The sequence below is a fragment of the Grosmannia clavigera genome (assembly GCF_000143105.1).
Source record: "Grosmannia clavigera kw1407 unplaced genomic scaffold GCSC_142, whole genome shotgun sequence".
NCBI classification, from domain to species: domain Eukaryota; kingdom Fungi; phylum Ascomycota; class Sordariomycetes; order Ophiostomatales; family Ophiostomataceae; genus Leptographium; species Leptographium clavigerum.
The window spans coordinates 248,739-276,436 of record NW_014040799.1 but is presented as its reverse complement, the minus strand read 5'-3'; the positions used below and the strand labels follow the sequence as shown (position 1 = coordinate 276,436).

Genomic DNA, 27,698 nt, shown 5'->3' with positions numbered 1-27,698 from the left:
CCCGAATGCCGCTACGCCCCCAAGCTGTGACGGCTGTCCAAATGCGGACGATGTCGTAGTCTGTGACGGCTGTCCAAACCCTAATGCCCCCCCTACTTGCAGTGGCTTTCCAAATGTTGACACTGGTTGAGATGGCTTTCCAAATATTGTACCTGGGCTAGACTGTGCGGGCTGTCCAAACGGTCCATTTCCGAGCTGGGCAGGACGTCCAAATGCAGGGCCAGTACCCTGAGAGAGGGGGGATATAGCCGACCCAAAACTACTGGCAGGTACGGCAGGTCCGCCAAAAGGACTTGCAACAGCAGACTGATCTGCGGAGTCAAAAGTGCCACTCTGATACCCTGCTCGGCTTCTTCCCATCGCAAAGTCCCCCGTTGTCATTGACAGAGAGTTATTCTTGCAAGTGTCTAGTCTGTTTGGATGCTGTTTTCCAGCCTCCAAGACGAATCGCATGGCTTCGGCAGGGTTGTTAATTGCATTATCCATCTGCCGCTGGATTTGTTGGTAGAGTGAATCGATATCAGTGATCTGTCGCAACGAGAGTCAGTACCACCTGTTCAGGAGTTGGATTTGGCTAGTAAGTAAAGAGGGGAGGGCTATAGGCACGAACTGCAACCTGTGGGTTCCCAGCAGCAAGCGCTTTCCAGTGGTGCAACCGGAGCTCCTCAAAACTATGTTCTGTCTGGCGGCCACCAAAAAGTTGGCCTGGTGCATCCCGTCCAGGACCGTATGCTGAGAATATCCATGATGGGCGTTCTTCCGTCAAGTCTTTGACAATGCCAGCGGTTGAAATGCTATATGGATTGTCTGCAACGTCAGTGCATCGCGCCTAAATATTAGCAACAACGCGTTCTTTCGGAGGTTTCGCTCAGACCTATGTTGAGACAAAGCTTCAATGGCAATATTTACGTACCGGGGTCTTTCTGTCCAATCGTCAGAGAAGTTGAGTTGCTAGATGGCGCTCCAAAAGCGCCGAATCTGTTTTGGCTCGCTATTGGGTGCTCGTATTTGCATGAATCTGCGATGGGGGCTATCAGAAAGCAGAATAAATGAAAAGAAGAGTGAGGACAAGAACATACTCCCAAACCTGCAGTTTCCCTGTAACCAGAATTTGCATACTGCCATCATCTGTTTCTAACATCAGTGCTAAGAACGAGGGGCGACCAAGAAGAAGGAGCTATTTTTCTGTGTCTTGATTTTAGGTTCGAGTACTGTGCAATCGCGATACCGACTGATAATAAGGAGTACGGAGTAGACAAACGTATAAGTGGGTCTCGTACGGAGTAGCACCCTCCGCGTCTCTGTCAATACGACTCGACTCGACAAGTGGCACACGTGATTTTCGCTTTCACCGCCCAACAGCAGAAAGCTGAAAACAAACTCTGCAGTGCTCCGAGACCTGAGCCTAGGGTCCGCACGCAGGTAAGATAGCATCACGATTAGATTTAGATGCGTACTCCGTAATGCGTGATGCGGAGTAAGAATACAGAAAACTCTCGATCTTCTTATTGCTGATAGCCGCAATCGTGGAAACCTTCCCGTCTCCGATGCCTGGCAGACACCAGAAAAACGCATTAATAGTTCACATAGGCTTTTTCTGGGCCGTCTCGCTAGCTGATATGTCAACTGGGCCTGGCTGTTGTCACCAAGCAGTACAGTGCATGTTGCTACATAGCTTCATAATCAACAACGACATTACTAATCTGCTTCAAACTGCCTTAGATTACGGAGTAGAGCAGTTAATATTATTGCAGGTGTCAGAACAAATTTTGGTCGCAGATAGCCGATTGCATTTGTGGCCCGCACTAGATCTGGCATACATTATCCAACGGCTTCATAGCTGGCAAGAAAGCCCTCTGAATCCGGACCAAGTCAAGATGTATGCATCCGGGCACGAAATTCGATCATAGGCCCATTCTTCAGGCTAGTAAATGTATCCACTAGCTGAAACTCTTCCGGCCGGTGGCGTCCCCATGCCGCATGTGGGTTGCCCTCGCCTGGGTCCACGATCCCAACGGCACGTTGCATATCATAAAGGAACAGTACCCGGGCTAACGCAGTGGTCATCTCGACGTATGCTAGCCCCTTACCTATACAGCCACGGGGGCCGATGCTAAACGGACAAAACGCTGACTGGGCACGGCTGACCTCCTCTTCGGTTGAAACTTTAGCCTTGCAACCCAAATGATTCTTAAGAGATATCGGCCGGAGAATGCTCGCGTTTTTTATCCATCGTTCTGGAAGATAAGAAAATGGCTCAGGAAAGTATTCAGTATTGTGGTGAATTGCATAGTGTGGTGTGCCGATTACTGTGCCCTCAGGAATCAGGTCGGTGCCGATCTGGATGCCACCTGCGAGCACCTCGCGTGGTAGCAGACCGCCAACAGATGGTGAAAGTCGCATAGCCTCGTCAATGCAGGCACGAAGGTAAGTGCAGCCTGTAAGCTGAGAGCCTTGGCGAATGTCCTCCACAGTAGAAAAGACACTGCGCACTTCCCTAGTCACGCGGGCCAATACCATTGTATTTCGGGTCAGATAAAACAATGTGGCTGCCATCGCCGTCGAAGTCGTGTCTGAACCAGCAATGATACTGACGCTCATGTTTGTTAACACTTCCCGCCTGTCAGTTTACTCTGGACCTTCCATGACCTGACGTACAGCAAATTTGACTCTCCCCACAGTTCGGGCATGCTGAACCCGGCCCCCGTCTCGGGATCTCGGGCTTTTAAGCAGGTGGTAGAAAAAGTCACGGCGGTCGGCCTCGTCTCCAAGCTTTGTCCGTATGCCGAGCTGGGCGCGACTATATTCCATATATTTGGCCCTTCCTTCTGAGATTCTGTGGAAGAGGACTTTGTCGAGGCCGAGCCTGTCAATGATCGGCATAGTTCCACACTTGGTTCTATTAGTATTACTCAAGTAATGGGTCAAATTGCACAAGTAATGGGTCATATTGCACATACAAGAAGATGTCTCTGTGCAGCGATACCAACCAGGTTGATGGCGTATGGACACTCCAGCATGCGAAACGCTTTTCCAAAACACAAGTCGCCCAGAATGTCCATGGCGAGGTAGTTACACCAATCGGCCATGTTTCTCGGGGAAGACCACTCCTGACTGCTCGCAAAGCTGTGGCTCGCGTCACATCCGATCTCATCACAAAATATGCGTATGTTGGCAAGAATGTACCGCTCCATTTCTTTTATTGCCCCGTCCGAGAACGCCTGTGACAGAACCCTTCTCTTGCGAGCATGAATATCTTTTTCACGAGTGTTATGGGTGTTGGGTGCCGGATGAACGAATGCGTCGTAGAATTCTGATTTGCGCACATTGGCTCGGAAGCCATATATCTCCTTGAGCGCAGAATTACTGTTGAATGAGAGGCTATTGGGGGCGAACCGCACAGCGTTACCTATCGATGCACAGCATCAATTAGATCGGGTCGATAAATTTGATGGCTTCCATTGACGGGTCTTTCTCCAACCTATCGCTACTAACCATATTTCTCGTGTAGTCTCCAAAACTCAATATGCCGCTCGCCTTTCCAGGCGTAGTATAGCATATATGCATTCGACACTTTGGCCAAAAAAGGCCCGGGGTAATTCGCCAGCGGGTGAAAAAAGACTCTGTAAAACACTAGGCTGACGACCTGTTTAACATGTATCAGTACGCGGAGCTCACGGATGGTGTTCTTGGCGCTGATATCATGTATATAAGCGTACGTATGTTGATAGCATGGCAAATATTGCCTTAAGCCAGTAAGTAAGGTGCACAACCTGAAATTCCATTTTGTGTGTTGGTAAATTTATCAATAAGACGAGGATAGAAATTGACCTCATAGATGGCGACAACCCCATCATATTAATTACCATGTATCCCGCTATCGTCCAGCTCTTGGTATGCAGTAATACCCATTTGTTGGCCAGCCGCGGCGATCTTCGGCTTTCTGCGGCTCAATCAGAGGGATGTTTCGTCGTGCTATTTCCCCGCACATAAAAGCAACCTGAAACAGCAAAGGGCTCATTCCTTCATAGTAGGTATTAGCCCGGCTCCATGGCAAGGAGGAGATCTCGCACCCATGTGTTTGGGGAGTGGATCAAAAATGAGAAGAACAAGACGACTTCTCAGCCGGTTGCAAAAAGAAAAAAAAGAAAAAAAAGAGAAAAAAAGGAGTACGCATAGCTGGTTTTACAGCACGATTGAATGCTGTAGTGTGATTTTCATCATTGTTCCATTTTCGTAGCTACACGTCGTAAAACTAGAAAAACAGGCGTGGTCCATGAAGGCGCCTTTTAAAGCCCCCCAAACAGCGTTAAACCACCGAAAACCACTCCAGACATAGCCATTACAAAAGACCAATGCACTTATGCTGTCTTGGCCTGAGTGGGCGTGACCTTCTTGCCATCCTTGTTGTATCGGACGCGCGGCGGAGGCGCACGGTTGCGACGGCCAACGCGCGAGCGTACACTGTAATTTAATTAGCAAATCTGGCTCGCTTTCACCTTCAACTATGAACGAGACCATAGATAGGAGAGACAAATGCGCCAGTAATGGGAGCCCAGCACATATGCTTCCAGGGAGGACTTCGGTCGCCAAGGTTCTTCTCAGCCGCCCGTGCGAGGTTGCCTCTCGACAACCCCAGCACGGTTGCCTCTCCCGAGGGCAAACGTACCGAACGATCTTGCCATGAATGGCACAAGACACACAGTACTGCAGCTTGAGGTACATCTTGGGGACGGTATAGTCTGCAAAAACGGACGCGTCCGAGATATCACCTATCCCAACTTGTTAGTCTTCCGCGAGTCCTGACTAGCCACCCGGCGGGAAGCTGTTAAAAATTCCGGAACATACGGATAGCAGCAGATTCAACCATGTTGCGGATGGTAAACCGCTTGATGGCCTTATCCTTGGGTGTGCATCGCGAGCAGTTTGAACAGCGGATAGGCTTGACGTGGCCGCGACCCTTCTTGTTGCGGCCGCTGTAAGGAAGACGTGTCAGTATTGGCCACTGTCATATGTCATTCTTGTAGATGTGTCTCGGCAAAAGAAGGCATACTTGTTCTTTCTCTTTTTGACCATTTTGACGTTTTCGATGCTCTTGGAGTGGAGGATGAAGTGATGTGAAGAGAACGAAAATGTATATATTCAACTCCACTACGAAAAAAAGGTCTTTGAAGACATTTCACCCCTCCCGAATTTCACAGGGCAAGTGGCCCTTAAAGATGCCCTACTCACGTGATTTCATATTGATACTGTGCGCTCAATCTTTTGCACAGTATAGCCAGGCAAAAATTCACTTCTTGCGAAGTATTAGCACTGTGATAAAATTCACCCCACAAATTCTAGCATCTTTGCTGCACTATTTTTTTTCTTTCACATCCCAGCTTCGGAATCTTTTCACTTTCAACAACCACACAAAGTTCTGAAGATTGCCTAGGACGCAATAGCCCCAACTATTGCCAGGTACGTCTTTACGATCACTTGGCCATCATGATACGCAGCGAGGTTGCTTGATACTTCTGTTGTGCCGCCTCTCGTTTTTTGTATTGTTCTTTTTTGACATTCATTGATCTTGTTTCACTCTGTTCTTTACCGCTATCATGGTGGCCATTGACCGCAATATGCATTCCTCACTTTTTCAACACACGTCTAACGTCTAGTAATAGGCAGCCATGCAGATCTTCGTAAAGACCCTCACGGGCAAGACCATCACCCTTGAGGTCGAAAGCAGCGACACAATCGACAATGTCAAGTCCAAAATTCAGGACAAAGAGGGCATCCCGCCTGATCAGCAGCGCCTGATCTTTGCCGGAAAGCAGCTGGAGGACGGACGGACTCTCTCTGACTACAACATTCAGAAGGAGAGCACGCTCCACTTGGTGCTTCGGCTCCGTGGCGGCGCCAAGAAGCGCAAGAAGAAGGTGTACACCACTCCCAAGAAGATCAAGCACAAGCACAAGAAGACCAAGTTGGCTGTTCTGAAGTACTACAAAGTCGACAGTGATGGCAAGATTGAACGCCTCCGTCGCGAGTGCCCCAACGAGACTGTGAGTATACTAGGCGCACTCTGCTAACTGTTGCCACCTCTTTTCTAACCATTGCAATAGTGTGGTGCTGGTGTATTCATGGCTGCCATGCAGGATCGTCAATACTGTGGTCGCTGCCACCTGACGTATGTTTTTGGCGAGAAGGACTAAACGAACAGCTTTGTTTGCAGGGATGTGAATTCGGTGGAAAAGTATATCGAGGGGTCTAAACCTTACAGTGGTCTACGCCATGGAGGCGAGTGATGTCTTAGATAACTTCGCCACCTAGAAAAACACGAGGGTTTTCGGATATTCAGAGATCAAATTATAATGCTGCGCTGTTGATGACTGTGCGTATGATAGTAGTCCCTATATGATCCTCGCCCAGCGTCTTCATAAAATCTCGAGAGGAAGAGGTCAATTGCCCGGAAACGAATTTCTGAGATTATCGTACTTCGTCTCAGGGTAGGTAATGCAGTTTCGCTGTCGGTAAAGGGTGCACCGCCCTCCTAGTGCGCTTACTACACTGCTAATGAGGCTGTCATCACCTTCTTTATCAGCACTGCTCTCCCACCACATAGCCCCTCCGAGGACCCTGCTCCTGATGAATTTTGCTTTCACTTTCGCCATATCCACAGTGTCATAAGTGACCAGCGTTCGTGAGTTAGGATTATAGCAATATGAGGCTCCAGCATCTTGGTCAATGTGTTGCTGCGCCCCCATCAAAGGCAGCTTCTTGTAGTCATATACCCCTCGCTCCCAGTTGCCCTCGCCAACTCCGCTGAACGGCTTGCCAGGACCTTCCGTGTTTTCGAAAGCGCGTCCATACAATGGCATTCCAATGACGATTTTTTTGGAAGTAACACCATGAGACGTGTAGTAGGCAACCGCGGCAGCAGTGTCGAATGGAGTCGATGACCGGTTTGTAGGGTGTGGGAATAAGTTTGCTTGATGACCGGCAGTAGAATCCCACGAGCCAGCATAATCATAAGCCATCAAGTTCCAAAAATCCAAAAAGCGATCCATAGCTTTAAGATCAAGAACTTTAAATTTCTCCGGCCCAGCCGGGCATGCCACGGTCAACTCAAAGTGGTATGGCGGGCACAGAGAAGCACCGTACGCGTCTAAGGCTTTTCGGCAATCATGAAGGAGGGCGACATATGCCGCTGCCTGCGATGCGTCTTCAGGATATTCCCAGTCTATGTCGATGCCATCAAATCCGAGGTTCTTCACCAACCCGACCGCCGACTTTGCGAAAGTCTCGCGGCCCTGAGGTGTGGAGGCCGGGGCGCGGAAGTTGCTCGAATACGTCCAGCCACCAATAGACAGAAGCACTTTGAGATTACGGTTTCGTTTCTTCAAAAGATTCAGCTGTTTCAGACAGCCATATAAGTTGGTTCCCGAGTCATTCCACGAATCGTTCTCCCAATGGATGTCGGTGTCCGCCCAGGCATCGGTCAAGAACACCTCTCCAGATTCGGGGCGAATATTTGCAAAGGCGTAGAGGATGTGCGTCAAGTTGTCGATAGGAAGGTCTTGCGGCCGATGCTTCCGAGCATAGATGGCCCAGTTCACAAAGTAAGCAACTGTCCTATAGCTCTGGTCATAAGACATTCTTGTAATTCGATAGTATGTTATAAGCAAGAGGGGTAAACAGTGACAGCAAAATATCAAGGTGGTACGGGATATATTAGCATGATTGTCGGAATATACTACATCCGAGACCGACGTTGTTTGCTATAAAGGGGGCTCCAGTTTTTTAGGAACTAAGGAAAAAAAAGCGGTTTGCTGCGGCAGGAGGGAAGACTTTTTTTTCTGAAATTCGACATTTTTTTGTCAACTCCAGAGAAACGCAACAGCAACGGTTATTCGATTTTAACAATGGCGACCTTAAATTACCTACTCCACGAATCTGCCGTTGGCTACGGTATATTTGAAGTAGTCCATCAAGCTGACAGTGTTGGCCTTCGTTTGAACGAGGTCCAAGACTCGATAACCGACCTGTCGAAGTTCGGCAAGATGATCAAGCTTGTCAATTTCTCGCCCTGGAGGTTAGTAGCAAAGCTCGAGGCACTCTTCCCTCTGGGCAGATCTCTTTGATTTCTTTCGGTTTTGTTGCTGACATGGCACTGCCAGAAACCACGCTGAAGGCCTTCAAAACATCAACGATCTCTCCGAAGGCATTCTGCCTGTGTATCTGGCGTCTGTTCTCGAGCTGAGTCTTCCTAAAGCAAGTGGAAAGAAGACGAAGGTTGTTCTTGGCGTTGCAGATAGGAAGCTTGCTGGTGAAATTACCAGTCAATTCTCTGGCATCGAATGCGAAACTATGGAAACGTCCGAGGTGGTCGCAAATTTCCTTCGTGGCATTCGGCAGTACTCCGAAAAATTGCTCAAGGGACTTCACGAGGGCGACGTCGGGCGCGCGGAGTTGGCTATGGGCCATGCGTATTCTCGGTCTAAAGTCAAGTTCAACATCCACAAGAACGACAATCATATTATCCAGCAAATTGCCACCCTTGACAATTTGGATAAGAGCATCAACAGTGGCTGCATGCGCGTGCGTGAGTGGTATGGATGGCACTTTCCGGAGCTAGTAAAAATCGTCTCGGACAACGTCACATACGTGAAGTTGGTACTTGCCATTGGGAACAAGAAGTCACTCACCGACGACAAGCTTCATGACATCGCTGCTGTTATTGAAGAAGACGGCGACAAGGCGCAGGCTATTCTTGATGCTGCCAAAGTGTCCATGGGTCAAGATATCAGCGAAACTGATCTCGAAATGGTGAAGGCTTTTGCCACGAGTGTGACCAAGATGGCCGCCTACCGGCAATCCCTCGGATCCGCATTGGAGAAAAAAATGAACACCGTGGCACCCAACCTTCAAGTAATCTTAGGCACGCCGGTAGCAGCACGTTTGATATCCCACGCGGGATCCCTCACAAATTTGGCTAAATACCCTGCCTCGACTTTGCAGATCCTCGGTGCTGAAAAGGCTCTTTTTCGCGCACTGAAGACGAAGGGAAACACGCCCAAGTATGGTCTGATTTATCAAAGCTCGTTTATCGGCCGTTCAAGCACACGCCACAAGGGCCGAATTTCGCGATATCTCGCCAATAAGTGCAGTATCGCAGCACGTGTGGACAGCTTTAGTGAACAGCCGACGTCTCGGTTTGGCGAGGTCATGCGGCAGCAGCTAGAGGACCGGCTTGAGTTTTTCTCTTCTGGAAAAAAGCCTATGACGAACGAAGACGCGATGCAAGAGGCAATGAAGAAAGTGCTTGCAGACGGTGGCTCGCTTGCCGTGGACCACGAAATGACCGACGCGCACGAGGGAGGAGGAGAATTTGCAAAGGTGAAGACTGCTAAGAAGGACAAGAAGGAAAAGAAGGAAAAGAAAGAAAAGAAAGACAAGAAACGCAAATCGCTAGATGCTAGCGCCATGGACATCGACGCGGAAGTCAGCCTGGACAAGAAGAAGAAGAAGAAGTCGCACGCTGACTAGCTTAGAGGATGCTCTTGGACTTGGCAGTCGGAGACCAGTCGGGTCTCACCATTGCTACTGTATGGATGTATCTTGTACTGTTTGCCTGTCTCAGTCGTCTTGATTATGTTGCAATGTTTTTACCGTTGGAGTTATCAGGTGGATCTGGCTTTGGAGTTTAATAATAAAATCAGCTCAACTATTTGGGTGGAAGGTCAAGCCGCTTTCCGTTTCGCAGTAGGTGAAAAAAAGTGGTCGAATCCTCACAGTGTACAAAATTGCGTGGCTACAGGCTATTCTTATTCGGGATGGAGCGATTACAGCAACGCATAATATGGTAACCAAGAATTACCGAGCATGGCCCCTGATCATTCAGCTCACATGTATCGTTGAACGTTGTGCAAAATCCAGATAATCCTGTAACTTCGTCTACTTTCTGAACGCTAACAACGCCGGACTACCTGTATGTTTGCTAAGTGCCTCTTCCATTATGCGCCCTCGCTGCCAAACTCGTTTGTCCATTCTGCGTTTCGATTTAAGTCTTCTTTGGATACTGTTGGCCTGCTGGCTTTGATAGCCTTTATAAAGTCCTTTAAATCTACTGTCGGCTCAAGTAATTCGTCCTGTCCGATATCATCCCAAGTCATCTCGTCGGCATCTGGCTCCCCTGGTGAACAGGGAGTCAACTTCCGCTTGCCATCGAGCATAACCTGAAGCAGAATCAATTAGTTTCAGATGTGCCGCACGCGTGCCACTGGCGTGGCGTTTGAGGCAGGGCAGGCCATCGAATGGGAGGAGTTTGTTTACCGGGTGGAAATGTGTCGCCTGTTGAATTTTTCTAACAGGCTGCATAAGTGCATCCTGGACGACGGTACTGATATCAGAGCCAGAGTAGCCTTCTGCGAGCTTTGCTAGTTCGCGGTAGTCGTTGGATTTCAGAGTAGTAGGTGTCTCGCCGACAGCAAGCTTGAACATGGTTGTGCGGGCAGCAAGGTCGGGCAAGCTGATATGAACTCGACGTTGGAAACGACGCCGAATCGCGGCATCGAGCTGCCAGGGAATGTTGGTAGCACCGAGGACGAGCACACCCGTGCTATCTTTGCCGACGCCGTCCATCTGGACGAGCATCTCGGTCTTAATGCGCCGTGACGCTTCGGACTCGCCCTCGCCACGAGGGCCACATAGCGCATCGACTTCATCGATAAATATAATAGACGGTTTATTTTCGCGGGCCATGTTGAAAAGCTGCTTGACTAACCTTCAAGTAAGTGTCAAAGTTAGTTATAACGAACAAGGTGCAAGACTGATATGCGGTGAGACTGCGAACCTTTCACTCTCGCCCATCCATTTGCTGACTAGGTCAGAGCTACTGACGCTGAAGAACGTACTCTTGGCCTCCGTAGCTACGGCCTTGGCAAGATAGCTTTTGCCTGTCCCCGGTGGACCATATAGCAATATGCCTTTCCATGGTTGCCGCTTGCCCTGGAAGAGATGTGGGAATTTGATAGGCAGCAGAACAGCCTCCTTCAGCGCTTCCTTAGCAGCCTCCAGACCGGCCACGTCATCCCATTTCACGTTTGGGCGGTCTTGTAGGATAGCTCCAGCCAATGCACTGCGTAGCTTTTTGCTGTCCTCGTCAATGCCGTCGCCGCCAGCGTCCTCTCCGCCCTGTTTGCCTTTGCCAGTACCGGCCGTCGAAGCTCCGTTTGCACCGACCATGCCCGGTTTTTTTCGCTTGGCATCGACATCAGACAGGTGTGATTTCAATTTTTCTGCACGGTCCATGTATTCGGTAGTCTTCTGGCGAATCATCTCCTTTGACCTTGGGTTCTTCTCCCATTTGAGCGCTAACATGAACATTTCCAAGGCGGAGTAGTAGAGCTGATACGCCTTTTCATATTCAGCAGAATTGTCAGCCTCAATTGCCTTACGCACTTGTTCGATAGCCCTGCCTAGAAAATCGGTGTTGGACATGGTCGCTGGTGCGCAGTGGAGGCCGTCAGCTCGTGGTCGGGCGTTTGTCTGGGAGGGAAACGAAACAGAGATATGATAGGGCGGGCAGCTGTCCTAGACAGCTTCAAAATAAGTTAAAAGTAAACCCGGTTTACTCTAATTCCAGCGCAACTTAAATACCGCTTGTCTGCTCCGTGCTGACGCGCCACAGTTGAGAAGTTGGTGCTGATAATAAGGCTGCGATATATTCGAGGATCGAAAGTCCGTTTTGGCGGGGTAACCATGCGATTGCGCCACAGATCGTAGCTCTAGATGCTATTCGCCACAATTTCCGCCGCCGCCACACATTATATCAAGTGCTGAAATCTTGTGACCTCGAAGGAAAAAGCTCCGACCATAAATCGGTCTCTGGCTTTTGGACGCCCTGAATAACGGGAAAACAACACTGCAAAGGGTAAGAGGCTTAAAGCGCTGTCCTTCTCGAAACTTCATACATGGCATCAGCAGAGGTACAAGGGGCTCTTCAAGGCTTGTCGGATGAGTTCACCAAGCTTCAACAAGGTGGTTATTTATATTCTTGCTCTTCATACTATATCAATTATTTCTGACCTTACCTTTGGTACAGACCAGCAGAAAGTAATAGCAGCCCAGCAAAGGCTTAACGCGCAGAGGACTGAGAATGAGGGAGTCAAGAAGGTTTACTCCCTCCAGATGGCCGTATAGATCTAAATGAAACGAGGCTAATGTGATGTGCGGCAGGAATTTGACAAGTTAAAAGATGGAGAGATCATTTACAAGCTTGTCGGACCAGTACTCTTGAAACAAGATAAAATCGAGGCAGACAGTACTGTGGTGGGCCGTCTGGATTTCATTACAAAAGAAATGTGCGTGACATTCTGCTGTCATCTATTGAATCTTTCTCCACTGACGAGGTGTGGTAGGGATCGGCTCGATGGAGAGATAAAGGAATCAAACCAGAAACTTGACAAGGTCAAAGACCAGATTATGACCATCCAAAGCAGTGCACAAGGTGCAGCACCGGGAAAATCGGGTACATGATATGCCGTTGCTAGCAAGGATGAGGAGTTCTAGAAACTGTCAAAGAGACTGAAGCCATGAATACATACAAGCAATGCCGAAGCCATACTAGACTCCTATATTATTACAATCAGTGATTTACGTCTTCATCTCTAATTCAAGACCATAAATGTAAATCCCCAAGGTAAGCCCATGTTTCTAGAAGGTCGCTCATAACCTGCGCTGAATGCATCCACCTCATAGTCCTGGAAAGATGCGCATTCTGGTCGCACGTCCATGTTATCTTCATGGCTTGCATCCATGATCAGATCCATCATTTGATCCATCATTAAGCAACTGCTGAAAAGGTGGCTCTGTTCCATGGTATGTCTGATGTAGTCTAGCTGTTTCGAAGTCGAAAATCTGCATAATTCATGCCTAAGAATGTCGGCAGTGATTTCGATGTCCAGTTTAGACAAGCGTGTGGCGAGGGCGATGCAGCTAGAAATACCCTCCGCTAGTAGGCGAGCCTTCTCTTGGGGGCCCAACAGTTCCGCTGCGCGAGGGACATCTCCGTTCACTAGAGGCAGAGCTTCAACGTCAAATATGGCGTCCACAATATACTTCTTTGTAGGTTGTGTCGCAAACAAAACAAGGCATCTGTCAGCCGTCGAGATCTGATTTAAGATCTGGTACAATATTGACCGAAGGGGAGAATCGCTCTGTGTGTACACTTGGCCCGAATTGATCGAAAAGAACAATGGAAGGAGAGTCATGGCCCCTAGAAAGCGTGTCACCCGTCAGTTTAAGGTGAATAAATTTGATGGTAGTAAGCTACACACCTCTACATTGTGTTTGTAGGAAGCTCTCATGACATTTACCAAGCATGGCTGTGGATGTAGATAAAGTAATAAGAGCGAAAAGCGAAAGAAACGATTAGGTTGATGCTTTGGGAGATATTCGTAGATGCAATAGTTACAAAGCATGCCAACAACTTTGTAGTTCTCCTGGCTGCTTTTATAATAGTCGGGGTGGCAGCTCTACGCAAGAAGTGGAACGAAGAATGCGAAATACCTTGCAACGTATCTTACGATATATTGCAACTTTCCACAGACGAGTGTGAGAATGCTATGTATGGGTGTGGGGGCTACTGGTAAATTGACAGCAGTTGTTTCCGTTGTCTGTGCTTTCTTGATTGTATCTTAATAGTTAGATACGTTACATGGTACGGAGTAAACAGTGGTTATACTTGTACGAGTAGTACTCGTACTCCGTACGGAGTACAGTTGGATAATAGTAGATGCATGGGTGGATACAGCAATAAACGGGGACGGAAACCGAGGACGGTTGGCCTATTGAGACGCCGGAATTATACAAATTATGGTCTAGTGCCTTAGACTGGGAATGCATTGGAACTCTTGTAGCCTTGAATGATCCTCCAAGGTATACTCCGTACTGCGAGCAAGGTGGTCAGTTCGTGGGGCCTCAACATACACCATCGGGCCACAGCTGATACGTGGATGCTGTTGACAGGCATTGTCTCTTAGCTTCAGGGGGTTAGGATTGGACGCCACAGCTATATATACATATCTCGCCACTGTGGCGACATATGTGGCTTATACGCTAGTCATCTGCGGATATCGTGGCAAAACAGAGGGGTACCCTGAGCGTCAGATTTGGGTTCGATAACAACACGCGCAAGGGGTGTTTTGCCAGCTCTGCGAGAGCTCGACTAATTGTCGGCAATCCTGACAGCATAGAAGCCTAGTATGCCTTTCGAGTCTAGGACTTCCGTGAAAATACGGGCGGCTTTTCCTCCACTGGAACCAAGTGAGCTAGCTAAGGAAGCCGAAAAGTTCGAGTTCAACCCTTTGATCCCGCTAAAGAACTACATTGGTGCTTTGGATACTTTGTATCGTGAGGTACGTTTGGTGTGGCTACGCGATCTACCACCATGACGATACTCATATAACTACTATTTATAGGGAAGAAATTATTTGAACGAGCGCAACTTTGCCAAGGCGTACTTGCTTCTTTTTCGGTTCTCGATCCTCTACCTCGATAAAGTCTCCTCTCTCCCGGAAGCCCGAACACCAAGAGGACGTACGCTACTGAAGACAACGAAGAGGAGAATAAAGGATGTGCTGGTGGAACTAGAGAACATTAAGCCAGATCTGATTGAGGCGCGAAACCGATGGACTGCCGAACATCCTGAAGCTACTTTGAATCCAAATGCCCAATACGAAGGAGCAAATCAAGATTTTGCTGCGCGGGATGCCGCACTTTCGTGGAATATCAAGGCACAAGCCACCCTCCTCGATGCATCATGCCATCAGGACTTTGCAGTTGATCTTGCAACAGAGGAGCTGAGCCGAAGACAAGACACACGCCGCCATGGAGTTTCAAAAGAGGGGGATATCGGATGGGGAGCTGGGCGTGAGCTCGGTACTGGGCGTCCACTTACGGTGGCAGAAGAATCAACCGGCTATGGTTATGCTGATGAGAGAGAGATGCGATGTCAGATGGAGCAAGCGAGGCGCCGGTTGGATCGTCGCGAGGAGGGCGATATATTTTGGAAACAGTTGGTCGGTTTAGGAGATCGAAAAAATCAGCCTGTGCCAATGGCTTACCACTATCCATCGATTTCGAGGTCAGCCCCTCCGCATTATGACACGGGCCAATCAGCCAGAGACCAAAAGGAAACCGGCTCCCCTCCTGGCATGATTGGAGTGCGGCCTCAACTACCGCCAAATGAAGGTGCCTATGCCGTATCTCTGCTGGATCGATCCGCTCCACCTGTTCCGCCACGGAGGGAGTTGGCCCCATCATCCGGAGAGCTAGTTAGACATCGCCCTTTTTCACCAACCAGTGGTTACCCATCACCATACCCTCCGCGTCTACCACCAAAGGTAGATAGCATTGCATCACCCCCTGAAAAGGGGACAATCACTTTCCGGCCCGCTGCTTATTTGGAAGATGGAAAGCCTATACGACCGATATTTGTGCCCGAGGGTCTGCGCAAGGACTTCGTGCACATGGCAGCAGCAAACACACACAGAGGCATAGAGACGTGTGGCATTCTCTGTGGCACAAACATCAACAACGCGCTTTTTATTACGTGCCTGCTAGTCCCTGAGCAATATGGCACCCCAGACACGTGTGAGACCACGAACGAGGCAGCAACATTTGAGTTCTTTGACGAGGAAGACTTACTTCAAATAGGATGGATACATACACATCCAACACAAACTTGTTTTATGAGCTCGCGTGATCTACACACGCAAGCTGGCTACCAGATCATGATGGAAGAGAGCATCGCCATTGTGTGTTCACCCAGCCATGAGCCTTCGTGCGTATTATGGTCTCTTCAGTGCCACCCCTAATGCGACATATTTTTTCTAACATACCTAGCTGGGGTGTATTTCGCCTTACCAAGCCACCAGGATTGCAGCATCTTCTAGGCTGCGAGAAAACCGATACATTTCATCAGCATTCACTTCCGGCGGACGCCCTCTACGTAGATGCGAAGAATCCTCCAGGGCATGTTTTCGTCACATCGCGTATGAAGTATCGAATACATGACCTGCGCAAGGAAGCTTAGGCGATGTCTATAGATGCATGTCCACCAGTTGATGTCTCCTGTATGTATGCTTACAGGAACCCATTTAAGCTTTAGGCTTATGACCGGACAGTGTATGAAGCTCAAGTTCTTTAGGCCCATCATTTCAACTGTTTCACACATACACAGAAAGGCGAGGCAAAAATATAGCATGAGCCACCTTCATAAATTGCTGCGCGGCCTTTACGTCATTCTCGTCCTTCTAGGCTGTGTAGGAAGTGCTGCTAGTGTATATTACGGCCCATACATAGTCTCAAGTTGTGTATACCCCAGCCGGCTTCAATAGCTTCCGAGCCTCTGTTGGGGAAGCTTTTCGAAAGCAAAAAAAAAAAAGTATGGCTGTCTGTCTTGTTCGATCTAGTTTTCATGCCTTTCTGGCTATCTTATTTCAATAATTTATGAAGTAGAGTTCGACGTATATCCAAAGACGTCCTATGTGAGCACTCATATCTTGAAACATCTTGTGCTAAGATTGATATTAGTAGCCTAAACTGTACACCAACTGGTCGTGACCAGATCCAACAATACGGTACAAAACATCTGCTATACCAACGGCGTTTCTGATTTTTTGCCTTGAAACAAAAGCAATGCGAGCCGTTGTCAGCTTGCCTCTCTTGGATAAGCCGCACTGCAACCTTGTAATCCTAGTCCTTTGGAAGAGGCTTTATCAGCTACCAGTCTGTTTATAAGCAACATCTAGCTACAATATGCATATACATTGGCCAACTCCTTGACATCAGACCGGCACCAATATCAGCAACATCAACCGTGTCTATGGTCTATTTTGCCTCTGTGCTGCGTTTTTTCTTCATGTATACGGCATCTGTATTACAGGATCTATCTGGTTCTAACTCCCATAGTAGTGCTCCCATTCTTCCTGGTTTTGCGTTGGCGTATTCCCCTATCATTCCAGAAGCTTCCATATTGTTCGTTTATTTTTTGTGTTGGCATAATAGTGGTCCCCAGAAATACTCGTACGCATGGAAAAACACGTTTAGAGTGGGCAAGCAAACGACAACTGCCATTATCATATATTTGTCAATACCAAGTTTCCTCGGCTCGGCTCTGAATTTGCTCACCAGAATTCTCCAGATTTTTTGTCCGTCCTCATAAGTTATCATTCTGATAGCATCATTCTGATAAAAAAGCATCGCCGTTGTTTCGTCCGAGAACCGAAAAGCAGGCCAATCGAACCCCCAGAATCATGACATGACATCGACCTGTGAATACGATGGCGACGCCTCCTCATACAGCACATCGCCGCTCGGATCTGACTATGCATGCAACTCGTTTGGCAAACCGGTCGAGCGCGCATTTAGCATCCATATGCCTTGGATAATAGATAGCAAGGGCTTCCAATGACCACCGACATAAGAACCTAGGTTAATTATTTTTTCAGATTTGGTGTCTACGTAGTAAGACAAGGAGCAACCCGAATTCAGCTTGAACAGAAATTGCCTGAGACATGCCCACACGCCTCGCTGCCTGTAGCAAGGCAGATGTGGGGTTTCCCTTTAGGTGTGCGTACGGAGTATTGCTGTACAAATTTCAAGGTGCTGTACAAGAACTCGTGCTCCCAGTGGTCACAAACTGTAGCATACAACGACAGTCTAGATACATCATAGAGCAACTGAATGGGCCATCCATAAAACTCGACTGCTGAGGCTCATGATACTCTCACACCTCGTGATCCTATTTCCAAAGTTCAATACCCAAGTATAACTTATTGTCACAACTGATCGAGGTGGATGGGATATTATTCGGACTCGCCACAGGTGCACTCACCAGATCTGAATGGTGGCAAAATCTCGCTCGACTTTGGCAGCCTTACTTGACAGGGGCTTTCAGGCGTGCAATGGCGACCGTTTCCACCGTTAGAAGTACTGCTCGATTGTTTACAGTGGCAAAGATCTGAAGACGCGCCTGAAAATACCTGACAAGGGGCGCGAATAATACCCCATCCACCTCGATGCTAATGGCAGGGGATACGAAGCACTGTATGGGTCTGCTTACTGTGGCTGATGATATGCGTGATGTATTAGCTAGAAAGGAGTATATGGCGCGCCTTTACTGGTGCAGAGATTTCACTGGGGCTGCTCCCCATTTTTATCTATTCTGACCAATAATAGGCCGCTTTGCTAACATTAGTCAGAACGGTCACAGTGCGCTCTATTCCAGAGCTTCACACTTATCCATTCGATTCACTGTGCATACCGACCATTACAACAAGCTCTCACCGAGAGCACATCGCACAATAGAGCAGCCCGCACGAACAGTTTCATGTGCACCTAGGTCGACATCTGGCGCTAAGCTGGGGTTGACCTCCACGAGATCGACGGCAATAAGGCTGCCAGTCTCGTGTATGCATTCGCAAATGTAGTCACCCTCGCGTAACGTAAGGCCACCGCGCACAGGCGTACCAGTCGACGGTGCCCACATTGGGTCGAGAGCATCGACGTCAAACGAGAGATGAATGGGCGTGTCCGCGCCAATATGAGCGAGGGCCATCTCCATGACGCGGCCGATGCCGTAACGGTCAATATCGAACATGCTGAAGGCGCGGATGCTGTGTTCCCGCAGGATGCGTTTCTCAGGAGCATCAACATCGCGCAAGCCGATATACACCAACTTGCTGACATTAATGCGGTTCTCTGGCCTTAGCCAGCCAAAATAGTCGTCGTTTTTGTCCTCAGCTATCCCGGTCAAAAAAGCGACGGGCATGCCATGTATATTGCCACTGTCGCTGGATTCGGGGGTGTTGATGTCAGCATGGGCGTCGACCCAGATGACGGCGATCTCACGGCCCAGGCGCTCGCGGGTAGCCTTAGCAGTACCGCCCACGGTGCCTATAGCGATGCTATGGTCGCCACCGAGGGTTAGAGTCAATCGGCCTTGGCGGGAATGCTCGTAGACCTGGTCGGCGATACGGCGTGTGACTTCAGAGACAGCGCGTGGGTTTTTCATGCCACGGTAATCCGGGTCAGACTCCGGTACGAGATCTGAATAGAGGTGAACCGTGTCATCGCCGTGTAACTTATAGCCGAGCTCATCGCGCAGCTGGGTTAGGAGGCCTGACTCGATCAAGGCTGAGGGGGCGGCATCGACACCTGGCTTGCACTGCGCAATCATTAACAACACATTCAGTCAAATTGAACATAATCTTTTATGTCCGCTTACCTGGCCCCCAGAGAAGCCTACAGCGACGATGCCTAGGTTCTCCTGGTTGTTCAGGAATTTAGACTTCGCCATGGAAGTGGCCATGGTGTCCTGGGATATTTCTGAGTGAAGAAGTGTCAATATGGGCTTGGAAATGCCTCTGAAGCTCGAGAGAAAAAATCAAGCTCTTCCTCTTGGTCTTATGGTGTCGCGTAACACTCGTTGTGCTGAATGTGGTAGTGGATGACGTCGTTTGAGGGCAGGGATGGTCGAGCAACACGATAAATCCAAAAATAAACTAGACTTGTTCTCGATTTAGAGGCTACTGATGCAGTTCTTGTTCGAAACCGAACCTTCTCTCCGAAATTATTGCAAAACGCGGCCGAGTCATAGATGCAGGCAGGTTCTGGGTATTTATATCAATGCCATGCTCCTTCCTCTCTTCCCCTCAGGTTGTCCCGGCTTGTGTGGCCTAATCGAAATTCTTGATCTTCTGCCACCTGGCTTCTTATCAAAAAACCCTGCTATCACAGCTTGCTGTCTCACATTCGATTGGACAGTTTAGACCGCCATTAGGTAACAGACGCTGTTCCTCGTCGACACATGTGCCACGCCAGTCGCTGGAGCTAGACCCCTAAGTGAAGGTGCTCCTTGTGCTAAACCCCTAAGTGAAGTTGCTCCTTATGCTAGACCCCTAAGTGCAGGTGTACCCGATTGGGTTATGGCCTAATTATAACAATAGCATACTTTTCAGACCGCCTGACGTTTGCGACGTTTCTGTGGCTGATTAACTGCGAAAGTCAGAAAGCTAGGAGCCGAGGTTTCTTCCTAAACCGGTCTCTATCTCGGAAAGCCCCACAACCTAAGATACCTTCCACGGTGTGGTTTGGAAACCAGTGAAGAAAGAAACTATATTATCACTACTTCGCTACCCAAAGCGACAGTGCCCTCGACTATCGTCCAAACACAGATGCTTGGCATATGACAGCTCCCTCGTAACAGTACGTGCATCAGTTAACGAGTTTAGTGGCAAGGTACTCCGTACTATTAGGTATACTTGATGGCAGTGATATGCTAAGATAGCAATCGGATTTTTATCCATAAAAAACGCAAGGTGGATTTTACATATAGTACGGAGTAAGTTTGTCGATATGAGTTTATGCTAAATCAACGTAAAAAACGAACGCTTCTCCTTCCTAGAAAATTGATTACATGACCATAAAAACCGTCGAACGAATTCTCTTGTTTCGGCCGTTTACATATATAGATCGGCTGAGCCGGAAGGACAAGTATACTATGTAAAACCTGAGCCCAGAACATCGAACTGGGTCAAAGGGCAAACGAGTGTTTTTTCTAATAGTCAGGTTACAGTACATTTTATCCTTTCTGGGGCGAACTGAAGCCGGGCCGTGACAGTCTCCTGTCTGGTGCCTTAGGGGCCTTTATACTTAGCAATTGCAGGCAGTCGTAATGTACCGCAATGGTATTAAGGCGTCAACGCATTTTGTGCCATGCTATGTAGCCAACCTTGGCATATTACTAGCTGAACAAAACGCGACTTGAGAAAGTCCATTGTCGGGGGCTTAGCGTTGCGAAAAAATATACAATCCGCTTTTTTTCCCCCTTCTAACCAGAACTAGAGCTACGTTCAAATATCTTACCATAGTTATGCCAATCGCGCTCTGGACCGCTTCGAGACGGATTATTAGAATAAAATGTAGTCGATAAATGGAGTCTTCTGGAGCGGAGTTACCAAAATTAAGGTGATTGATTTGTTAGTGGTCCGTACTAATTAGACCACCACTGTACTCTCGTATTACATAGTGAGATCTCTACATAGTAACCTAAATCTGACAGCAATTAAGCGTGCTGTTAACTGTAAGGAGTAATAACGTGCTCCTCTACAAGTACTACAACAAAAAATAATAGGCAGACTGGCTGTAGGGTTGCTTCTAACTCTTATAGCACCTACAAGACGTTACGATCCGCCATCGTGATCTGCGGATTCGCTTGATACAGGCAAAGGCTATGATTCATACTAAGATGCTTTTGCTCCCCGATTGGTGCTAACCTGATCACCGCCGAGTTATATGATACTCCGGTAACAGTGGGCTCTACAAATTGCAACGTAAGTTACTCGGCTTATTTAGAGCTCGCCACCCTAATACTGCAATTGTACGAAATAGCGTTAAATTTATCATTCCCGTACTCCGTACACTTCAAGCAACCTAAATGCCATTTGTTTGTCTACGATACATCACTTACTACCACTCCTGCCACGAAGCCTGTCGTCGTTCGTCTTCATATATCTCCCAGCCCCGAGCAGTTTCTCTATCTTTGTCCGCCTCAGGCCACCAAGCATTTTCCAAAGCGTGTCGAGAACCGCCTTCTTTAGGCACACTGTTGTTCCCATCTCGCTTCACAAGGTCCACATCAAACTCATCTGTCCATATGGGCCCTGCCGACGAAACCGAATCTTCTTCATCTTCCATGCTTCCAAATTGATTGCTCTCAACCTGGAAGCCAGCACTATTCTCATGGTTCATTTCCTGGAGATCGATCAGATCGGGTTCGGTCGTTTCAGCTCCATTAGTGCAGTCGTCTCCCGCCGCACTTATATCAGGAGATTCCCAAGACTCCCAGCTGCTGCATCCCTCTACCTCCTCCTCCTCCCACCATTTCTTTTGTTCTTCACGTTTGTCTTCCTCACAGCTGGTATCTGTTTCATGGCGATCCCAGCAGCACCAGCCGTCCCATCCGCCCCAACTATCCGACTCAGCACTTTCTTCACCTCCGTGAAACTCTCGTGCTCGCCAAGCTTTGCAAAGAGCGTGTAGCTTTTCCTCTTTTTCAAGTTTGTTGGATATCAATTCCTTGGACTTGGTGATATGAGCTCTTAACAAAGCTGCAAATGTCTCCAGTTGTTGGCGAAGCTGCACCATCACACTTTGCAAACATTGCCGCTTTTCCAACAGCACGACTTTGCGCCCCTCTGCCCATGAACCACTTCCCGTTGTTGCCAGGTCATCGAGTTTACAGTAACCCGACCCCAGAAGCTTGTTTTTGTTTGAAAGAAACAAAATCTCGTCGTCCATTTGTTTTAGCGATTCCTCGGTCCCATGGATTTGCCTCCATACACCATCTATCCGAGCTACAAGATCTTTCGCGATCGCCTTTTCCCTGACTAGGGTGGTATCGTCCTCGTTGACTTGTCTGCGGATGTTTTGAATACCATGAGCTAGCAAGTCTACCATTGGCGGCGGCGAAGAAGGGCCGTCATGGTTCGAGCTTGATCGGCGTTCCCACTTCTCACTAATATTGAAGGAGTAGAACTTGTACCTAAATCTCTTCTTGTTTTTGGGGCTCTTAGTTCTGCACGATGGGCGTAGGTGGTTGTAATCGTAGTCTGCCCGGCTCTTGGCGTCTATCAAAACGGAGTATGCTTCGTGGAGCTGTACGCAGTTAGGTACGATTAGAAAGGAGAGTTAATAAAGTCTCGAAAAGAAAGAAGGGGAGAAGGGGGGGGGACCTTCTGAAATGCAGCAGTAGCCTGAGGATTTCCTGGGCTCTTGTCCGGGTGTCGTAGTCTTGCCAAGCGCCGGTAGCTCGCTGATATAGCCGAGCTATCTGCTGTTGTCGCGATTTCGAGAATGGCATAGAAGTCTTCGTCTGCTGAAAGACCATCCATTACTGAACGCCGAGCCGCAAGTACTTTGATTGTCGTTAGAAAGCGCGGTTACTATGATTAGGAACTGTTATAAGTGTAAACGCACCGCAGCCAAGAAAAGGATTTCGTCTGCCCGCGGCGGGGATTGAAAAATGAGGGTCACCTTCTAGGTAAAAGTTAAGAGACGACAACAATGGTGTCTGAATCAAACTGTGCCTGTTCAAGGCTGGCGGAAACAGCTTCGTCAAGTTTAGTACAACGTTGTCACTTGAAGTCAAATATACCTTACAAGAATGAATGACTTGGAAGTTGCAGTAGACTATGGGGATTCGTGATATGTTACTCAACCTGGTAGAGAAGTAGATTTATGTCTGTAAAAAGCCGACAAAGCCAGACAATGAAGCGCGGTTTTTTGAAAAACATCTTGTCTTCGGAATTTTTGTGGGTCGTGGAACCTGAAGTGCATTGGCACTTGACGACAATGAAGAAGTGCACTCCCTGAAATTTTAGTATTGATCTTTCCTTAAATAACAGAAGCCTACTCTTCACGATTCTTCGTTTGGATCAACAACAAAGACAATATCACTTACGCAAGAGGCCTTGTTTTAAAATCACAAGTTGTATCAGCCACTGGCGATTGAGACAGCACCGCGATTTAAAAGCATTGAAGAATTTTTTGGCCTGGAAGGCGGATACAGAGTACTTTATCGGGTTTGACACAACCAGCCTCCGCATTAGATGTTGCCACTTGTACTCCGTAGGATCCTCGAGGATTCATATGACAACCTGTCAATTATATGTGAGGTGCGAATTAATCTACCCCCGCCTAAGTTTGAAAAGTTGTCAGCTGGTCAAGCCTGCAAATTCATTTTATAAACACGATCGGCCTAACGCCGCATTCTCTCCGCCCCTACTTTATGTATGTAGTATGTCGTCAATGACAACATACTACACACATAACAACTTGTCATGTAGGATGTACATGTCTTGTAATACTCCGTAAATATACGTATCAATGCAGCCCTCTTGAGTTAAAGGAGCAATACATTACGGAGTACAAATAACACACTCGGGATTGGCGGGTACTTTGTACGAAGTAAGGTCTTACGAGGCTTTAGCAATCCACTCGTAGTTGGCTGCTAGGCGTTGAGATCAAACCCCGGGGAATTGAGTAGGATTCAGATGGATCTGGTGGCTTGCCCTACAGTGGCTGGCGTGCCGAGAATCATTCAATCCTGATTTATGTTATTGTCCCTTTACAGCTCAAAGCCTTAAGAGACGAAAGGAGAATGAACATGAGGAATGCGGCGAATTGGCGGGCAATGCCGACCAAGGTCTCAAAGCAATCAGGATACGAGGCATTATGTTCTAGCGGAAGCATGCGGGCTGTTGGTTTTCGGAGTTAGCGGAGTACTTGGTTGTAAGAACGACCGGCTACAAATTCGAACGGACTTGGTTTGCCGAGGTGGTAAGAGAAGCATACGCTGTAGGTGGTGTCTGCACCAAGAGGTGTAAAAGCCACTTGAGAATACTCTGCATTCAGTTGGTCTATGTAATACCTTTTATGAGCTCGATTGGAGGCGACGAAAAGCGTTCACGAGCACCGCAGAAAAACATCACATCTTATCTTCTGAAGGTGACTTAAAACCCCGATAACCAAGACAAGCCAAATAATATGAGATACTTACACGACGTACGGAGTACGGAGCCTGAGATACGTCGTATAATTAGACGGTAGCGTGTGCACTTTACCCCTGCATGATGTTGTCGTAGGAGACGACAGATAGTATATTTGTGCTCTGCACAAACGGCTCTCCTCGGATTACTTCAAACATCACCCTGAATCAAATTCAGTCTTTTTTCCTCACTAATAATCTCACCTTCCTGCCATACATACCTCTGTCCGCTCTAAGCTTTTGGACATCGCATTATGTAGTAGATTTGCGGGGAGCTGATGATTAAAGGTGCACAACGGCTGATGCGGCATGCAATGTTTAAGCAGATAAGGACTTGTGTTAGTACGCCTATTGTCGATCCAATTGTGCCTTCCAACGGGAGAGTGAATGCTAGCCAGGCTTGTGATAATATTTCCTAACACACCAACTATTGCAGGTTGGAGCTATTGGAAATGACCGAATAGGTCTCAAGGCCAACAACACGTGTGCCGCTTATAATTCAACGAGCGTCGGGGAGCTATGTCCTTCTGGTAAGATACGTTGTTCCTTCAATTTAGTAACATTGTCACTTCCCCTATATTTTGCTTTTAGCTTCCCACTTCTGTCGTTTCTGCCGGATTTGTCTGGGTTTTTTTTTTCAAGCTATACGTTTTCGGAACTCTGCTTTGAAGTCCCTGTCCCCTCTTTGATGGTTCGTCTGATAGCCTGTAGGACAAAAGGAGCCGAACCTCCACGATGACACGACAGCAGGTATAAATACAGGATGCATGTCTAGTGACACTTCCAAAGTTTATCTTGTACACGTGATTCTGTGAATACTCGCTACTAAGTATCCTCGTTTATGGTGCACAAGCTCCCCTGTACTCACAGTTTCTATGACAGGTTACCATTTTTGCCCTGCAGAAATCAGCATAACTCTTCGTACGGCATAAATTGCACAGCGTATTAACTCCCCCCCGGCCGAAAATCACGCCTGTCGATCAATCCATATCACACAATCGGCCCACTTCTACCCCGGTGATCAGGGGATGACCAAAACGTTGTTGGCGACGCCGTCTCCTTTGAGGATCGTCAATAAAGCTTACGATGAAGTGCCGTCAAAGAAAGATAGGGAAAATTGCGTGGAGCCCACTCACTACAGAGAATTATGATGAAATAACCTTTGTGAAGTTAGTGTTAGCCCTGATAGAGCCAGCAACTGAGAGAAAGCTATGTAATGCGTTTCAATGCCATATAAAGCTTCTCTGACCCTGCTTTTCTCGTCTTATATTTCATACTGCTCTACTTTCCTGCAAATCTTCTGTCCCGTCTTTTCTTTTATCCTCTACTCCTTTCCCCAACCACTCAATCTACAGTTTAAGAGGCCTATGCAACTTTGTACAACCCTCAATTGCATTCCACTTCGCTGCTGATTTTTGCTTCTTGAACGTCCCCTTTGCTTCATTTCCTCTCTGGTCCTTTCTACGTCGACACGAAAACGGTTCGACAAGGTAAAAATGGTGTTATTTAAAGCCAGCATGGCCGCGGTTGTCATCTCTGCGACCAGTGCCCACGCCAACTGTGTAAGTGGCAACTTTCTGTGTCAATGTCCATCACGACAGTTTCAACTGATACCATGGCAGGAAGGTAACAACTGCATTCGGGCTATGATCAACACGAAGCATGTTCCGAACCCGACGGCCTATTGCCGGTCCTACCTTGCCACTACTGTCACCTCCACAGGAACAGCTGCCTATCCTACGGACTGGGTCAACTGCCAGGGTGACCCTTTCCAGGTAAGCTATGCTTGCTCTTGTATTCTGAAGGTCGTCACAACAACGTCTTCTCGGCTATCCGCTACTGGCTCCCACAAGACCAGCACATCACCATGGGAAGAAACATCGACTCCGATCAGCTTGGCCCCTACCGGATGGACATCATTGAGTACATATTATACAGAGTATTCTATCCCAGTCGGCACGCATATGGGTTCCTTTGAATCGTCCTCGGCTTCTTACCAAGAATCCTTTACATCAGAGAGCCCGACTTCTATTAGCTCAACCTCTTGCGAGAAGTATAATACTACAAGCAGCTCCAGTGCGAGCACTTTACCGGGCAACTCGTCACCAGCTAGCTCGCCTGTCGTTAGCTTAACATCTTGCCAGGAGTTTTCTACTACGGTCTCAACTATTAGCACCCTACCAAAAAGCTTGCCATTAGCCAATTCAGCCTTTTCTAGCTCGATTCCGCTTGGCTCAACTTCTTGCGAGGAGTCTTCGGCTGTGGGTAAATCTACAGTCAGCACGTTGCCGATTAGCTTGCCTCCTGCCCTTTCTACCCATTGCGACGAACCCCCAACTACAACCAGCTCTTTTACAAGCTCCCCTACAAGATATGCTGCTAGCACTACATATTTTAGCTCGTCCTTACTTAGTACGCCCTGTAAGATATCATCTGTCTCTTCGAGCACACATATGAGCTCCTCTCCTTTTAGTTCTACTCCGGCTTCTTTCACCAACTTTACGTTGGTTTCCACCACAACTCCTTATGTGTCAGACAGCTCAGCGCCAGTACGTTCGGTGCCTAGTACTTCTCGCATACCTATATTCTCGTCTCGCTCGACTTCAATTTCGATGGCCACGACTTCTAAGACTGCGCCAATGGGCAGCTCGTATAAGACACGGTCAACAAACACGTTATATTTAACCACTGTGTACACCATCAGGTTGTGCGCTCCTACAGTGACTAATTGTCCCGGAGGAAGTCTTGTCACTACCGATACGATTGCTGTCACGACAACTTTCTGCCCAGGTTTTACTATGCCAACTACAGGCGCAACAGTCACTGGTACCGTGGCACATACCAACTCCTCGACCTCGACACCAAGTGGCATCCCAGCGACTCCTAGCACACCAAATACGGCCTCTACTATATCAACTTTTTACTCGACTCAGACATATACGGTGACCAAGTGTCCCACAATGGTGACGGACTGTCCAATTGGTCATGCCACTACCGAGACCTACGCTGCGACTACAACCGTTCACCCAGTGACTTCTTCGAATAGCACTCCAGCTCCAACAGCCATATTTGTCCCGACCACAAACAGCATAACTACCTCGAC

The 27,698-nt window shown here is 48.1% G+C and overlaps 10 protein-coding genes across 10 annotated transcripts; 4 read left to right on the top strand and 6 right to left on the bottom strand.

The window, feature by feature from the left end:
- Window positions 1-1,872: 1,872 nt before the first annotated feature.
- Window positions 1,873-3,857, bottom strand: CMQ_5465 (benzoate 4-monooxygenase cytochrome p450; the record flags this gene model as incomplete). Its single annotated transcript, XM_014317422.1, has 6 exons — window positions 1,873-2,172; window positions 2,230-2,590; window positions 2,693-2,892; window positions 2,961-3,409; window positions 3,496-3,646; window positions 3,720-3,857. The coding sequence occupies 6 exons, from the start codon at window positions 3,855-3,857 to the stop codon at window positions 1,873-1,875; spliced, it is 1,599 nt and encodes a 532-aa protein (XP_014172897.1).
- A 504-nt stretch (window positions 3,858-4,361) lies between these two features.
- CMQ_5431 (40S ribosomal protein s26) lies at window positions 4,362-5,076 on the bottom strand (the record flags this gene model as incomplete). Its single annotated transcript, XM_014317388.1, has 4 exons — window positions 4,362-4,464; window positions 4,670-4,772; window positions 4,849-4,976; window positions 5,054-5,076. The coding sequence occupies 4 exons, from the start codon at window positions 5,074-5,076 to the stop codon at window positions 4,362-4,364; spliced, it is 357 nt and encodes a 118-aa protein (XP_014172863.1).
- A 411-nt stretch (window positions 5,077-5,487) lies between these two features.
- CMQ_5418 (ubiquitin) lies at window positions 5,488-6,194 on the top strand (the record flags this gene model as incomplete). The annotated part of the gene is made up of 3 exons (XM_014317375.1): window positions 5,488-5,502; window positions 5,856-6,044; window positions 6,105-6,194. 3 exons carry the CDS (start codon window positions 5,488-5,490, stop codon window positions 6,192-6,194), a joined length of 294 nt encoding a protein of 97 aa, XP_014172850.1.
- Window positions 6,195-6,440: 246 nt separating this feature from the next.
- CMQ_5391 (class 5 chitinase 1) lies at window positions 6,441-7,637 on the bottom strand (the record flags this gene model as incomplete). The annotated part of the gene is made up of 1 exon (XM_014317348.1): window positions 6,441-7,637. One exon carries the CDS (start codon window positions 7,635-7,637, stop codon window positions 6,441-6,443), a length of 1,197 nt encoding a protein of 398 aa, XP_014172823.1.
- A 267-nt stretch (window positions 7,638-7,904) lies between these two features.
- Window positions 7,905-9,528, top strand: CMQ_5436 (pre-rRNA processing nucleolar protein; the record flags this gene model as incomplete). Its single annotated transcript, XM_014317393.1, has 2 exons — window positions 7,905-8,074; window positions 8,160-9,528. The coding sequence occupies 2 exons, from the start codon at window positions 7,905-7,907 to the stop codon at window positions 9,526-9,528; spliced, it is 1,539 nt and encodes a 512-aa protein (XP_014172868.1).
- A 467-nt stretch (window positions 9,529-9,995) lies between these two features.
- Window positions 9,996-11,481, bottom strand: CMQ_5396 (vacuolar sorting ATPase; the record flags this gene model as incomplete). The annotated part of the gene is made up of 3 exons (XM_014317353.1): window positions 9,996-10,217; window positions 10,351-10,765; window positions 10,835-11,481. 3 exons carry the CDS (start codon window positions 11,479-11,481, stop codon window positions 9,996-9,998), a joined length of 1,284 nt encoding a protein of 427 aa, XP_014172828.1.
- A 2,765-nt stretch (window positions 11,482-14,246) lies between these two features.
- CMQ_5439 (endosome-associated ubiquitin isopeptidase) lies at window positions 14,247-16,078 on the top strand (the record flags this gene model as incomplete). Its single annotated transcript, XM_014317396.1, has 3 exons — window positions 14,247-14,399; window positions 14,463-15,826; window positions 15,889-16,078. The coding sequence occupies 3 exons, from the start codon at window positions 14,247-14,249 to the stop codon at window positions 16,076-16,078; spliced, it is 1,707 nt and encodes a 568-aa protein (XP_014172871.1).
- A 2,238-nt stretch (window positions 16,079-18,316) lies between these two features.
- On the bottom strand, window positions 18,317-19,357 carry CMQ_5412 (arginase; the record flags this gene model as incomplete). The annotated part of the gene is made up of 2 exons (XM_014317369.1): window positions 18,317-19,213; window positions 19,274-19,357. 2 exons carry the CDS (start codon window positions 19,355-19,357, stop codon window positions 18,317-18,319), a joined length of 981 nt encoding a protein of 326 aa, XP_014172844.1.
- A 2,159-nt stretch (window positions 19,358-21,516) lies between these two features.
- On the bottom strand, window positions 21,517-22,940 carry CMQ_5451 (chaperone protein; the record flags this gene model as incomplete). Its single annotated transcript, XM_014317408.1, has 2 exons — window positions 21,517-22,704; window positions 22,782-22,940. 2 exons carry the CDS (start codon window positions 22,938-22,940, stop codon window positions 21,517-21,519), a joined length of 1,347 nt encoding a protein of 448 aa, XP_014172883.1.
- Window positions 22,941-26,112: 3,172 nt separating this feature from the next.
- On the top strand, window positions 26,113-27,482 carry CMQ_5457 (uncharacterized protein; the record flags this gene model as incomplete). The annotated part of the gene is made up of 4 exons (XM_014317414.1): window positions 26,113-26,157; window positions 26,218-26,370; window positions 26,454-26,518; window positions 27,386-27,482. 4 exons carry the CDS (start codon window positions 26,113-26,115, stop codon window positions 27,480-27,482), a joined length of 360 nt encoding a protein of 119 aa, XP_014172889.1.
- Between the last annotated feature and the right edge of the window lie 216 nt (window positions 27,483-27,698).